Below are 14,153 nucleotides of genomic sequence, written 5' to 3' on the forward strand. Positions count from 1 at the left end.
CACTGAGGGACACGGTTAGTGGCACGGTGGGGTGGGTCAGCAGTTGGACTAGCTGACCTTAGCCGTCTTTTCTAACCTTACTGATTCTGTGACTCAAATCTGTGCGGTGATTTTTGAGGAGAAAACGAGGGCCATTGATTCTAGTTGCAAGAACACTGGATAAACCAGGCCTCCATTTTCAGAAATGCTGATCAAAACTTAACTTTAACACTAATTTGAGAGCAGAAATCCAGCTATTTTGAGCATGCAGCCTTGGGACCTCAGGTGGGTCACTAACAAGGTAACTGAATTTTTGTGATCAAACAAAAGTGAGCCTCCCGAGACCACGTTTTTACTCAGCAAATGTGTAATTGCCTTCTTCTTCCTTCCTTCCAAGTGAAATTAAAGAAGAAAGAGTGCTCCAGGAGCATCCCAAATGCACTCCGGCCACCAGGCCCTAGGGCAGACTGAGGCTGCTGAGCGCCAGCCCCTGAGGGACGTGTGCTGTTTAGCATTTACTTTTGGAACAACCTCAGACTAAATCCAAGGGGCTGGGTTTCTGAAACAGGAATGCAGACGACACACTAAGAAACCCCATTCGATATGCTACCAGAGTGAACCCCCAGACCCGCGGGTAGCACGCACTTGTAGACGCCGAGCTACAGCAGCACACGCGCACCGCCGCGTGTTGTTGCAGCTGCAAACGCGCACGCGCGCTCCCCTTGCGCGCGCGCCGCCCCCGAGCGGTTCGGTCGCCATGGCAACGGGAGGAGCCGCGCCCGCCTCCAGCCCGCGCTCGCCGCTTGCCGCCGCTGGGTCGCGCCGGCCGAGGTGAGGTGAGCTCGGGGGAAGCGGGGAATGGGACGCGACCCCGAGAACGGCTCGAGGAGGCGGGTGGGTTAGGGTCAGCCGCCGGAGGGGGAGTGTATGGAGCAAAAGCCCGGTGACTGTCTTCTAACCGGCTTTCATTTTCTTCCTCGGGCCGTCGGGGTGCCTATGACCAGAATGTCGTGGGATCCGTCCGAAGGGGTCATAAGGCACATCATCCGCCAGGCGGGGCAGCAGTGTGCCGCCCACGGGCACCCCGTCTCCGAAACAGCGGTGGCTTTCATGGTAAGAGCGATTCCCAGCTGCTGGCAGGGCTACCGTGGTGCGCCATCTCCAGTTTTACCTGAGGCAAAGAGTTCCCCTCCTGTCACCAACGCGAAGCACGGACAGAAATCAGGGGCTGTGAGCAACCTGTCTGGAGGGAGGTGTCCCTGCCTATAGCAGGGGCGTGAAACTACGTGATCTTAAAGGTTCTTTCCAGCTGAAACCATCTACTTCATGTCAGGGTGCTGAAGCTGGAATGGCTGCAGCCCAGGAGTGACCCGAGCTGGGAATGGCTCTGTTTTGGTCTGCCCAGGAGTCCTAAAGGGACGGAGGGTAACTCTCAGTACAGGGCCTTAGAAATGTGAAAAAGCATTTTCATCCCTTTGAAACTCTGCGTGTGAACACGAGGCCCTGAAAAGGCCTTGCCAAGTCTGGCTTGTGGCAAAGAATAGCAATGACAGGAACATGAACCATTGATAAATCACAAGGAGGACCAAAATAAATGTCAAAAGACTCAGTTTTAATTATTTCCCCTCAAAGATAAAGAAACATTGACTGCAGAGGAGATTTTTCACAACTTAAGAGGTTATTTGCATGGAGTAGAAGCTGTGATATAAATTAAAAGCTTGCTTTTGGCCATTTCTAGGTGAAAGCTGTTGTTCTAGATCCAAGAAATGACTTTGATGTGGATCAAATCCTTACAAAAAAGGACGTGCAAAATCTTATCCAGGTAATTCCGACAGGATGTTGAGTGTCAGTGCTTTGCTGAGACTGTATCCTTATATGTGGTAATTATAACATCATTTTATTTTGATACAAACATTTTCAGAAGTCTAACGACAGTTTCTACCATAACTCTGTAGCTGAAGATTATGTGTTCACTTAGGTTAATGAGTAGAATTTGTTGTGTGTCTAGGGAATGGAGGCAACTGCTCTGCAACGTTTCAAAACCTGTCTCGCAATTGTGAGCAGTTGAGAAGTTTCCCAGCTAATTCAAAAGAACTCACCTCCGTGTTTCTCTCCTTAGCTCTGTGTTTCAAGGCTGATTGACACAACAAACCCATCCCTGAGCACAATGAAGATGCAAGTTTACTTTGATTTGAACTATGCAAACAGAGGTAATTTCAATATAGTAATATTTAATTTTTAATAGAAGCGGTTCGGTCTGACTTTAAACTTTCACCTCTCCCTATAGAATCATAGATCATAGAATCATAGAATGGCCTGGGTTGAAAAGGACCACAATGATCATCGAGTTTCAACCCCCCTGCTATGTGCAGGGCTAATCATGATTCCTTCTTAAATGAATGCTGGTGCTAAAGTAAAATAACAAGCCCTGGAGAAATGTATTATATACGAGTGAGTGTTTCAGCCAGCAAAGCTCAGGCTGCTCCTGTGTATCTGATAGAGAACCACTACATGGAGATTCATTGGTGTGCCTGAAAGGGAAACTGATGGCCTATCAATATCCATAATTGAGAGCAAACTTCAACAACTGTGGTTTTAACCAAGTCTGCTTTGGTCTCATCAGCGGCAACTTTATATGGTCTTAGCAAGGGAGTGTGGAACTGGAAGGAAAGTGAGATGGAGAGAATGTCTCTGCTGTAATGAATTTCTTACCTCAGTGGGACAGGGAGGGTCGGCTGGGACACAGAAAATAAAACAAGAGTAGACAAGAAGTAAATATTTCCAGAAGATGGGAACTGTCATGGAAGTATTTTCTTAGCATGTAATAAAAACAAAAACAAGCAAAACTAGGAAGCTGTTCCAAAGTCTTCTAGATGCAGTAAGCTCAGTAAGTCCAGTAAAAGACTTGTGAGATCCTGTGTAATGTTCAGATTTTGTCATGTAACTTCAGGTGTGTATGAAATGTGTGTGTGTGTTAGGTGTCCTACTGCACTCATGGAGTCTGGTAAGGCAGAGTTGCTGCTTTAAGTTACCCTGAACCATCTGGCCTCTCCTGATGCTAATCTTGCTAGTTTTGCTAATATTTAACTTCAGTTAAATAGAAGTGCATGATACCTTGTACATGTCTTTCACGTATCACTGAGTCAGAAACCTTAAATTGTCCATGGTTATGAATTGCCCTGTCTGCATAAGTCAAATTCCAAAGAATACAGGTGGTACTTTCTAACTGTCCTTCTTTTTTCAGCTGAATTACTCAGAGAGCATCGCCATGTTCTGGAGGGCAGGTTGGCTCCTCTGCTCAGAGACATCACAGATAGTCGTCCCCGCATGCAAGAGGAAATGAAGAATGTGTATCAAAGGATTGTTAACTACGTGCTGCTGAGCTCTGGCCTGGGATCCGCGACAGACATTGAGGTTGTCAGGGAGGTGACAGGTCCGTAATCAGTCTCTTGTGAAATTGGACTTTGGATTTCTCTTGTTGAAGAATTAAATATCACCTTTTTGTTGATCTTTAGAAAAAGATGTGCTAAATTGTCATGACTGCACATTGCCCAAACTGTCACTGCTCAGCTTTGATGTCTACATTTGCCGTGAATTTCTGCTTCCTGTAGCTGTTGGTCAGGAGAGAATATTTTTGCATGTTTAATCGCTTTTTTCCCTATTCTCTCACTTTCCAGCTGCATTGCAGAGTGTGTTCCCCCAGACAGCTCTGGTTTCCTTCCTATCACTCAGTAAGAAGGATAAAGAGCAAGAGCTAAAAAATCTTACCATGCTAGTCACAGGAATTCGGTTGTACAACAAGGAATGTGGGAAAGGAGGAAAAGGCATCGATGACTGTAAGTATGCAAGAATGCATTTGGGTTGTCAATTCCTGACCTTCTTCACCAGAGTGCCTTCATCAGTTATACCCTGCCTCACTAGATAAACAGCTTTGAGCCAGGATCTGTAGAGCTGAAGGAAAAGAACAAATTTAGTATTTGATTATAGGTTTCCATGCAGGCTACTACTGTGCTGTTAAGAGAGAACCCTGTGTGATTTAGAATCATAGAATCATAGAATCTTTAGAGTTGGAAGGGACCTTTAAAGGTCATCTCCTCTGCAGTGAACAGGGACATGCATAGCTAAACCAGGTTGCCCAGAGCCTACTCCAGCCTGACCTTGAAAGTCTCCAGGGCTGGGGCATCCATCACATCTCTGGGCAAGCAATGCCTCAAGGATTACACATATTAACCTTGTGCACTAATTTACTTCAGAAAAACTTGCTCTTAGATCTCTTGCCATTAAGTGAATTAAATGTGTAACTTTTGCCTTAAAAAGCAGTTAATTAAGATCTTGAAAGGGCACTGTTGACCCAATTAAAATTTTCTGTCGAGTGAGAGTAATGAGAATTACACTTAAAGAAAAGTTGCTTGGGCAATATCTGAATTCTGACAATTTAGAGTTACTTCTTCAGCTTCTTAACATGTTCTTCACGTGTTCTCTTTTGCATTTGGAAACTTCCTACTTGTTTCATGTGTACAGAACATCAGTAGGTGTCTTGGAATTTTTGAAAACGTGTCTTTGGAACAGGGCAAGAGTTACCTTTGTATTGGCATTTTACAAATGAGGAAAGCTGTCACCTTCAGTGCAGCTTTCATTGTGCACTACTGAAGTGCATCTACTGCAAAGCAAGACTCTGCACTGTCCTCCACCTTTGTATTTCCACAGCTGTAATTCTGACTTTACTGTAAGATACAGTGGTTGAATCTGTACACAGACATTTGGGAATGTAAGGCTAGAGTTCAATATTTAAATGGAATACTGCTTGGCTCTAATATTGCACTGTAACCATTTGCTCGTATTTTCAAGCACTTTATATGTATGTATCTTGTATTTCTTCTGTATAAACAGTGCCAGCCATTCTGAAAGAAGCCGTCCCAGCAGCCACACAATCTATTGAAGACCATCTTAATGCTTGCCATGTGCTAGCCCACCGTTACACTGCTCTGTTGGAATCCATGCATGAAGACCAGAACAGATACAGGCAGCTTAGTTCTTTAAAACTGAAAGAAGCACTGTTCAATGTGAGGCAGTATGAGGCCTTCCTTTGCATCCTTCTGGTGAGTTACCACCTTGTTGTATCCCGTAGGGTTTTATTGCAGTAGAAGGTATCCAGGTTACCTTCTTGTACAGGGCTGGAAAAAAATCAACATGAAAGAAATCAGAAATAATCAAAATCAGATGTTTCTCAGCATATGAGAACCTACATAATCTGTCATGCTGAGCTCAGTACCAAACATGCTGGGTAAAAGGCAACGTGCATTAATTGTTTGTTGCAGTGTGACTGTGATTCCACTTCAGTTCTGGAGGTTTCCTTTCCTGGGAAGGATGTGTCTTTTTATCACCAAAGGACTGCAAATGTAGGACATCTGCCACGTTTGCATTCTGAGACTCAGTCTGCTCAGACACTGCACAGATGACTGGAGAAAGTGGGATTCTGCCATCAGACACCTCGTAAGAAAAGCCAGATGACCTGAAATTAACTGAAGAAGATGTGGGTCAAGAAGATTTTCTTCTACTAAAAGCTATCACCCAAAAGAAAGATGAAAGAAAAATTATACATCATCTCAGTTTTAGGCTGTAGACATCCCCAACACTTGTGGGGTCATCCAAAGTCTTAAGAACACAATTTAAATTCCTGAAACTTGTTACACTTATGAAGATAGTTTCATTTGCCTTCTGAAAACTGTTGTGTTTTTTTTCCATTAGCCTATCTTTAATGTCATAAAGCTTAAGAAAATATTTCTTTTAATAATTTTTCTTGTTACTAAACACTTATTTTCTTTTACTATCATACTTCTTACCTGAAGCACATTCTTCTTCCAGTCTGACACAATTACAAGTGGTCAAGAAATTGAAAAGTTGAATGTGGAGTTTACAGCAACAATGGAGCAGTTTAAAAGCACCATCCAGAATAAGGTCTCTGTAGATACCAAAGAAGCTTTTGTAAGTATTTGAAAGGAAAACCTATTTGACTTTAATTATTAAAAAATCATGAAACCATTGCAAAATACTTTGCAGGAGTGGTTTTGCCTAGTTTAAGAAAAAAGCTGCAGCCGAAAACAGCACTCTGTGTGGTTTTTGGGCAGGCAGCTAAACTATGGGACTTGATCTCAAGGTAAAAGGAGAGCAAGGTACAAAATGGGGGGAAGGAATGAAATACTATTTTACTGTGTCTTGAGTCGTTTGTCAGTATTTTTAGCATTACAGCAATGTTTTCCTGTGATGTTTCAATGTTTCATCCTTCAGAATAAGTAATTAGAAAGCAAAATAAAGTCTAATGTGGAGGGGGGAAGGAGGAATACCATGCACACCTACATGTGCCTACTCTGAGCAGAAAGCTTGTGGAAAGAGCGTGATCTGGCACTGCATGTGTGCTTGTGATTTTACAAGCCAGACGTTCTCATTTGGAGAACATTCACACTGCTCATCGAGTTGCTCAAATCAGTTTTTCTCCTGAACCTTCACAAAGCTTAAGTGCTCGGTACACACTTGAACACAGTGGCAAAGAGAGAGGGAAGAGATGGGTAGTCTTTCCTCAGGGGTGGGTGAGAGGAGGAAGCCCAGTTTAGGCTCTGTAACTTCTGGAAAATCATGTCCCTTCCCTGGTGACAGAAGAACTCTGTGAAGATTCAGTTCACCGACCTGAGTTTAACCTTTCTGAATACACACTGCCCTTCTCCTCAGAAGCTGTCTCCTCCTGGCTGCTTCCTAGATTTCTTCTCTTCAAGTTGGTTAGTCGTTTCTTCTCCTCTGCTGAGGGCAGAATATGTAATGTGATTTGATTTCAGATGTTTGCAGATGGAGATTGCCTTGTTAAAAAACAGATTCTGTTGCCTTTGGCTAGTTGCTGAGAAGCTGAATCCTGAGGGAATGTGGAGAAGCAGGATGTTCTGCCATTTAAAATTACAGAATAAGGACTATATTTGTAGTAAGCCTTTATTTCAGAAGACAGTAGATTTTATTAGTATTCCTTTTATTACATATAGTTTGTTACAGAAAGAATGGTTTTGATCCTTGCTTCCTTTCCTTTCATTTCTTCCAGTTTTGCAACCTTAACATTCTCACCATGCTGTGATGCTGACAGATTCCAGACCCAACTCTTTTGACCGTTCATGTAATAATGCTGGTAACATGCATGAAACACATGGTGTTAGCATCCAGCTAGGATTAGCTGAAAATTTTCTCATAAACACTGCATGTTTAGATGTTACCAAACACATGATTAAAGTAACTATTTATACTCCAAGCTGAAAGGCTTCTTCTATATGAGAGTACACAAGGATGTGAGAGTTGCTGCTGTTTGGAACGCTGTACCCATCTGAAGAGGCTTGCACACCATTTGTCTGATACACACCATAGCTTGGCCACTGTGGCACTAAGTCACTCTGGAAGCAGAATGACAAAGACAGGTCCTTTGAAGATAGGAGCTGGGAGGTTATTTCATTTGGTAGTTTAGTCGGTGTGGTTCACCTGGTTCTTCCTGTATAATTCATTTCCAGTTACAAATCTGCAGTGTCAGTGAAGCTCTCAGTTCCAGGTATGGCTTTGGAGTAATCTGTTTGGAAAAGACTTCGGAGTGAATCGTAGAATCATAGAATGGCCTGGGTTGAAAAGGACCATAACGATCATCTAGTTTCAACCCCCCTGCTATGTGCAGGATTGCCAACCCCTAGAAAAGTACCATTCTGGCCTGTGGCCACACATATTAGGTGCTTGGACACTGAGGTGGCAGTTCCATTTTCAAAGCCCTGGGCTTCCCCCAGAGTTTCTGAGTGCTGACAGCCTTGTAGATCAGGTCAGCTTTGTTCATATCATGGATTGTTGCACACAGGTTGCAGATACAAAATGATTCTGGATTTCAGATCATTTTCTTTTTTTTTTTTTTTTTTTCCTTCCCTAGCCTCTTTTTGTTGCAGCTTTCAACCTATGGTCCAGGTTTCAGGATGAGATACTTCTGCTAAGCTTCCTCACAAATATGACTAACTCTCTGCAGCAGTTCTTGGAAACCCAGTCACAGCTTTTTCCTGAGGAACTGCTAACATCTCTTCTGGAAGGGGTGACTGTGAAAACTGATGAGGAGAGGATAAGAGAAACCATGGGTACTGAAAGTTATTACTGCTTTGATTTCCTTAGTTTCTCAAGATTATTGAGGTGGTGGTGGTTTGTTTTGTTTGTTTGTTTTTTGCCAAAATCATTTTTTGTAAAGCTGATACCCCTAATAAACCAAGTTATATTCAAGGATATGCACTGTTTGTGAGTGGGTGTAAACGAAATAGGAGTACTTGATATTACCATCCTTTTGCAGTTCTGTTTCCAAATAAAACTAATGCTTTTGAAGCAGGACCCCCCAGTACTGATTTTTCAGTCCTTCGGGGCTGATTCCTTAGGATCTCTTCTGAGGTAGGTCTTAAATTTGGGGATTTGGGGATCGTGGCACTGCAGATCCCACTGTGAAGACAATAGTAATCAGCTCAGCCTGTAGTTTTGTTTGTATTTTAAACATCAGATGTCTTGTTACTGAAATCCTTCCCTTGTTAAACCATAGGGACAAGAGTGAATGTTTCTGATTTCAAGAACCAGGAATGGCTTTTTCCAGAGACTACCTCTAATTTTGATGAATTGTTCATCCAGTACCACGGCTTCTGTGCACACGCAATTGGTGCAAAAGGCCTCACCCTTCCAGGTATGCATTGCAGTTAGATGTTCTCCTTAATTGATATGTGCACAAGTACTAAGGAAAATGGGAAGACATATTCTGGAAGTGTCCTCTTCTGTCAAAGATGGAGTTCCGCATTTTTTGTAATTTTCACTCCTGGATGATTTCCCCCGTTAAAGAAATATTCTTTAAGAAATATCCAGATAAAATGCCCAAAATAGAAGGTAGGAAGGCTTCAAGGGTTGGTAGGCACAAGCAAGCAGAAGCAAAGCCAAGATGAGATGGATGAATGTTTCCTCTTTGCTATCTGTGCTTGTATATAACCTGCATTGCAGCTGAATGGAAAACTGTCAGATAGAGGATGCTGTTTCTCTTTGTTGCAAACACACACATCCATGCCTTGAACAGTGGATATTTATTCAAACAGTAGATGCAAAGTACCAAAAGTCTTCTGTGACAGTAATACAAAATCGCACTTAGTGGTCAGCCAATGGTTGGATTGTATTTGGTCTGGGCTGAGGTCACTTGTCTTGAAAGCGAGTCTCGTTTCAGCTACTCCACCAGTTCATGTTTTCTGTCTCCTTGTGTTTTATAGAACCTATCCATGGACTATTTTAAACCTACAGGAGACTGGGAGGAAAATACGGCAATTTCTTGTCAGTATAAACAAATACATAATTTAATGGTGGTGTGAATATATTTAAACACTTAGTGCTGCATGTGAACAGCTGTCCTGGGTTGGACTGAAGGTCTCTCCAGCCTTGTGATTGCTGGATGTGGCAATTCATGGGCACTTGAAGACCATGAGTAATTAAGTAGAAACAGCCCTTCTTGCATTATATTCTTCCCCGTTTCAGCAGTCAGAGGTTATGGGATTTCTTCAGATGAATGTTGTGTCCACACCTTTCTGTTAAATAATCCTCAAGAGAGACTTTTCATTTATCTAATTGCTTTTTGAATCCATTTACAGTTTGCCATGAGATATTCTTATTGTCATTATGTGCTACAATTGTAATTACCTGTAGTATGAAAAGTACCTCTTTTAGAGAAGGTTTTAAGCTCCAGCTTGGTAATTTCATCAAAGGTTGTTTTCCTATTAGAAAAATTAGCAAGTAGTGATTTTACATGTAATGTTCTACAGGTATGATAATCTTGTATCATGTTATTTCTCATCAGTTGCTTGTTCTCAGTGCTGAGGAGGCCTCTTTCTTTGACTCTTCCTTTGTGGAAGAGTTAAGATCCAAACCTTGGATCACTTCCAACCCACTTCACTTAATTTATATTTTTTAATGAATTGGAACAAAATGTAGTATAGGAAATGTAGGCTTCTATTGTTTTTTTCTCCCCTTCTGTATCCGAATAATTCCTGAGGTTATTCATGCTTTTTTGATTGGCATTGAGTAGTGCCATTTAATATCTTCAGAGCACAGCCTGAGGTGATTCTAGGCCTTTCCTAGACAAAGACAGCCAAAGCAGAGCCATTCACTGCAGTTGAGCTCAATTTGTATTTTCTTTGATAAGTTATTTGGCTGTGATTGACATTTAATTTCCTTTCTTTATTGTCCAGCTTCTTGGCTGCTTATTCTGTTTCTTCGCTTAATTTCAGTCTTAGGCCCCTTGGTATAAAGGGACTGCTGATCTGAAGATTCTAGAGGAAACATTTCTGGGTATGGGCAGTGTTTTTTACACCTTTCCCATATGTGTTTCATCCATTGTTTTTCTCACAGACACAGAGTCTAGTCTAGACTAAAGCACAGTGGTTGGAAAGTAATCAAAAGCAGTTGTGATGACCTAAAGAAATTTACTTTTCTCTATTTAAAAAAAAACTTTTTCCAGAGATTTATTCTGATTTCAGAAAAAAAAGAAAAGTGAAGCTGACTTGAGGAAAATGTATGACCTTGATCCAAAATACCTTTTGGATTGCATATCATAGTGTTTTGGTTTTGTTTTTCCTTAGGAAATCCTGCTATTGGCGTTCTGAAGCACAAGGACAGATGTTATGTTTTCAGTTCCAAAGAATCTGCATACATTTTTGCTCAAGATCCAGATAAGTTCATTCAACTGAATGTAGAAAAAGCAAAAGAACACGCAGAGCTAATTCAGCTGCTCAACCTTCACCATCAGTTTGGATACCTTGCTCCTCGTATGCGGGTACTCATTGCCTCTTGCTGAACAACTGTTGGATTGCTGGTTTATCTGTTCTTTCTAGAACATAAAAAGAACAGGGCTGATACCCAGAAGAATAATCTGCCTATCACACATGATGCCAGTTGGTCCATCTCTTCCAGATCTTCAGGGTGTAGATAAGAAACATCTTCCCTTAATGTTCTCAGCTTTCTCCTACCAGGAGAACATGTGGAGCTGAAGGATTATGGTAGTGGTAAAAAGAGCTGTTCATCCTTAGCCAAGGAAAATCTTGTGTCTGATGTTTCTTTTCCTCATTTTTGCAAAATCAGCTTAAAGGAACAGGGAGTAAATGCAATTGAAGATATGCCAGATACCGTATTAAGTAGAGCTTTCACTCAGAAGTTCATTTGTATGTGTTGGTTGAGGATGTAGTGATATGTGGGATGGAAACTGTGGAATATATTACACAATGAAAAGGACTATAATCTATAAAAATGAATGTGATAGTTGTATCATGTGAAACCCAAGGGCTTGGTTGGGTGAGTTAAACTTTTTCTGTGTTGCATCATGAATTCGAAACTCCTAGCAATGCAAAGAACATAGACTTGAACTGACCCTTGGTGAGAAACGTGAGGTTTATATCCCACCTCTGGAGAGAATCACAGAATCAGGAAGGTTGGAAAAGACTTCTAAGATCACCTCGTCCAACTGTCAGCCCACCCCCACCATGCCCACTGACTGTGTCCCTCAGTGCCACATCCACACAGTTCTTGAACACAGTTTCTTTTCTTTTTAGCGGGGTCAGAGGATCAAAAATATTGTTGAATGTAAAAATCATTACCTACGTGCATTGTACAGGTTTGCAGGTTTCTTTCTGCTATCTTACTTAAGCAGCTGTATTCTTTTCACTAATGACTTGCTTATTGTTTTTTATTTCCATCCAGATAAGAAGCTCAGACAAACTTCCGATGAAACCAATCACAAAAAGTGACAGTGGTACTCAAACTGATACTCATATCTTGCCTCCAACTATTGTGAAATCCTATGAATGGAACGAGTGGGAACTGAGAAGAAAAGCTGTAAAATTGGTTTGTATTTTGTTACTATCAGTGCGTAGATGTTAAGATGTGTTCAGCAGTTTATCTTTAGCATAAGCAACCGTTTATGTTTTCTAATAGTTGAGCACAAAGAGCTTACAAGCAATTTGGTAGCTCATTGGTTTGACCTGCTGAGAGACAAAGTACTCAGGGTGGTTTATTATCAGCATCTAGCCAGAAAACTTGAAGTGTTAAAATATTTCTTTCTTAGAAGACATAAGCTTAGGCTGTAGATTTTCCACACCTAGGTGCTTCAACTTCCTCCACAGTCACAAGAGATCTAGCTAATGGAGTTTTGGAGACTGTTTGGGTTCCTGATGAGAAGACCAAATTCCAGGCCAGCTTACTCACTCTCCAGCCTCTGCTGTCTTTGACTTCAGGCTCCACCATCAGGACTGGACTCTGGGAACTTTCTCACCCCTTACTTATGTCGGGGTCTGAATCCCACAGCGTGAGACTGTATTTGCTGTATTTCAGCGATACCATCCTATGATTTACAGTGCTGTACACCATTGGTGACATAGAAGAAGGAGCATACATTTTGCTAACTGCTGATTTTGTAATTTCAGCACTTGGTAAGAAGAGGTTTTGTCATTGTATCTACAACAGTTGCCATGATTGAACGTGGCTTTCTTATTGTCATTGTAATCATAAAACCATGGAATCATAGAATGGCTTAGGTTGGAGGGGACCTTAAAGATCATCTGGTTCCAACCCCCCTGCCGTGGACAGGGTTGCCAACCACTGCATCAGATAAATAACATTATCTTTTGCCTCTTGCCAAGGGGCTAGCTAGAAATGTCTTGAAAGAATTCTTTTTTCCTTTTTATTTGATAATCTGTGATACCAACAACCAAACCTCATCACACGAGGCACAATTACCAAAGAAAACACAAAACCAGCAGGAGGCTGACTTAAAATTGTGCAGGCTACACACAGTGCTGATCATTTGATTCTTTTTGTCTCTTCAGGCCAATCTGCGTCGCAAATTAACTCACGCCATGCAGACTGATCTCAGCCATCTGAGAAGGGAGAACTCCACCCAGGTGTACCTGCCCAAAGATGTCAGCACCCAAACAAAGTGTGACAGCTCAAGCAGTGTACCCAGACCACAGATTTTTTTGGCAGGTCTCCGAGGAGGATCGTCTGCTACTACTGAAGTGGCCAAAGTGGACTTAACAAGACCAGTAGATAAAGCCTAAGAGAAAATGAGAGACTTAAGGAAATGTATTAATTATATGTAAAAATCTCAGCATATACCTGAATTGAATTACAGAAGAATCATAGAATCATAGAGTGGTTTGGGTTGGAAGGGACCTTTAAGATTATCTATTTCCAGCCCTCTGCTATAGGCAGGGACACCTCCCTCTAGACCAGGCTGCTCACAGCCCCATCCAGCCTGGCCTTGGATGTCCTGTGTCTTTTGATTGCAGGAGCTGACTTATCTGCTGGGGCCTCCTAGTAGGATGGCATTAAGTGACAGAAATGAATCCTGAAACACACAGAAAAAAAAAAAAAAAGCAATTTTGAATCAAAATGTGCCAGAAAACTTTAACTTAAACCAACATTTAAATGTGTTCTGTGGTTCTGGGATTTTCTTGACATTTTAATACAATGATTACTTGCTGAAACGCTGTCCTTAAGAGCCACAGCTTTGATTTTAGACAGATAGGAGATACAGAGCCAATCCTGCAGCTCCTATGGAGGCACAACGCTCTTGGTGTTAGCTAAAACTGATGCCACGAGAGTCATCCGGATGTCACAGCTCTGCCTGTAGAGCATCACAGTAGAGGTAAAACCAGCAGGATGGGATCTCCCCATGTCCCTGGGCTGTTGATGAATGTCCTTCCATGGCATAGGCCTCATGAGTGTAGGCACACGCAAGGAGCTGGAGCTCTGTGGGATGCTCTGAGGTCTTTGGTGATTCACGTGGGCTGACATCAGGTGTGAGGTGTGCAGGTGGGCACACAGGACACAAAAGCAACTTGGGGCATCTTTTTTTAAAAAGCTCTGCTTTGCTGTGTTTAAAAAGAAACAAAAACCCAACAGGAAAAGGTTTTTAGCTGTACTTCATTGCCTCATGTCGTACTTTGTGTCACTGGATGCCCGCCTGTTTCCATTTGTTGTCATTCGCTTTGAACATTTTATCTTCCAAGTCCTTGCTTTCAACCAACTCAGCGGTATTTACACACATTCACTGATATAAAATTGATGATCCAAACCCCCTTCTATTTCCTTTTACATCTGTACAA

At 41.9% G+C, this 14,153-nt stretch overlaps 1 protein-coding gene across 5 annotated transcripts; it reads left to right on the top strand.

The window, feature by feature from the left end:
- Window positions 1-23: 23 nt before the first annotated feature.
- On the top strand, window positions 24-14,141 carry CFAP206 (cilia and flagella associated protein 206). 5 transcript variants are annotated; one of them, XR_007375472.1, is made up of 14 exons: window positions 24-810; window positions 984-1,092; window positions 1,718-1,801; window positions 2,099-2,189; window positions 3,224-3,412; window positions 3,657-3,815; window positions 4,870-5,078; window positions 5,845-5,964; window positions 7,922-8,120; window positions 8,567-8,704; window positions 10,635-10,828; window positions 11,749-11,892; window positions 12,282-12,476; window positions 12,873-12,983. XR_007375472.1 is itself a non-coding variant. In XM_048937867.1 (13 exons), the coding sequence occupies exons 1-13, from the start codon at window positions 737-739 to the stop codon at window positions 12,183-12,185; spliced, it is 1,746 nt and encodes a 581-aa protein (XP_048793824.1). In that variant the 5' UTR covers window positions 25-736; the 3' UTR covers window positions 12,186-12,249. The 5 variants fall into 5 exon arrangements, 4 of the variants coding, with proteins under 4 accessions (XP_048793824.1, XP_048793825.1, XP_048793822.1 ...); XM_048937867.1 differs by lacking the exons at window positions 12,282-12,476; window positions 12,873-12,983 and adding an exon at window positions 12,150-12,249 and having other exon boundaries at window positions 25-810; XM_048937868.1 differs by lacking the exons at window positions 12,282-12,476; window positions 12,873-12,983 and adding an exon at window positions 12,171-12,227 and having other exon boundaries at window positions 26-810.
- The last annotated feature ends 12 nt before the right edge of the window (window positions 14,142-14,153 follow it).

This window comes from Lagopus muta, chromosome 2, assembly GCF_023343835.1.
Source record: "Lagopus muta isolate bLagMut1 chromosome 2, bLagMut1 primary, whole genome shotgun sequence".
NCBI lineage: Eukaryota > Metazoa > Chordata > Aves > Galliformes > Phasianidae > Lagopus > Lagopus muta.

Coding starts and splice junctions, on each gene's coding strand:
- CFAP206 (XM_048937865.1), top strand. CDS start 737: ATGGCAACGGGAGGAGCCGCGCCCGCCTCCAGCCCGCGCTCGCCGCTT. Junction 2,190..3,223: donor TTTGAACTATGCAAACAGAG/GTAATTTCAATA, acceptor TTCTTTTTTCAG/CTGAATTACTCAGAGAGCAT. Junction 3,413..3,656: donor GGTTGTCAGGGAGGTGACAG/GTCCGTAATCAG, acceptor CTCACTTTCCAG/CTGCATTGCAGAGTGTGTTC.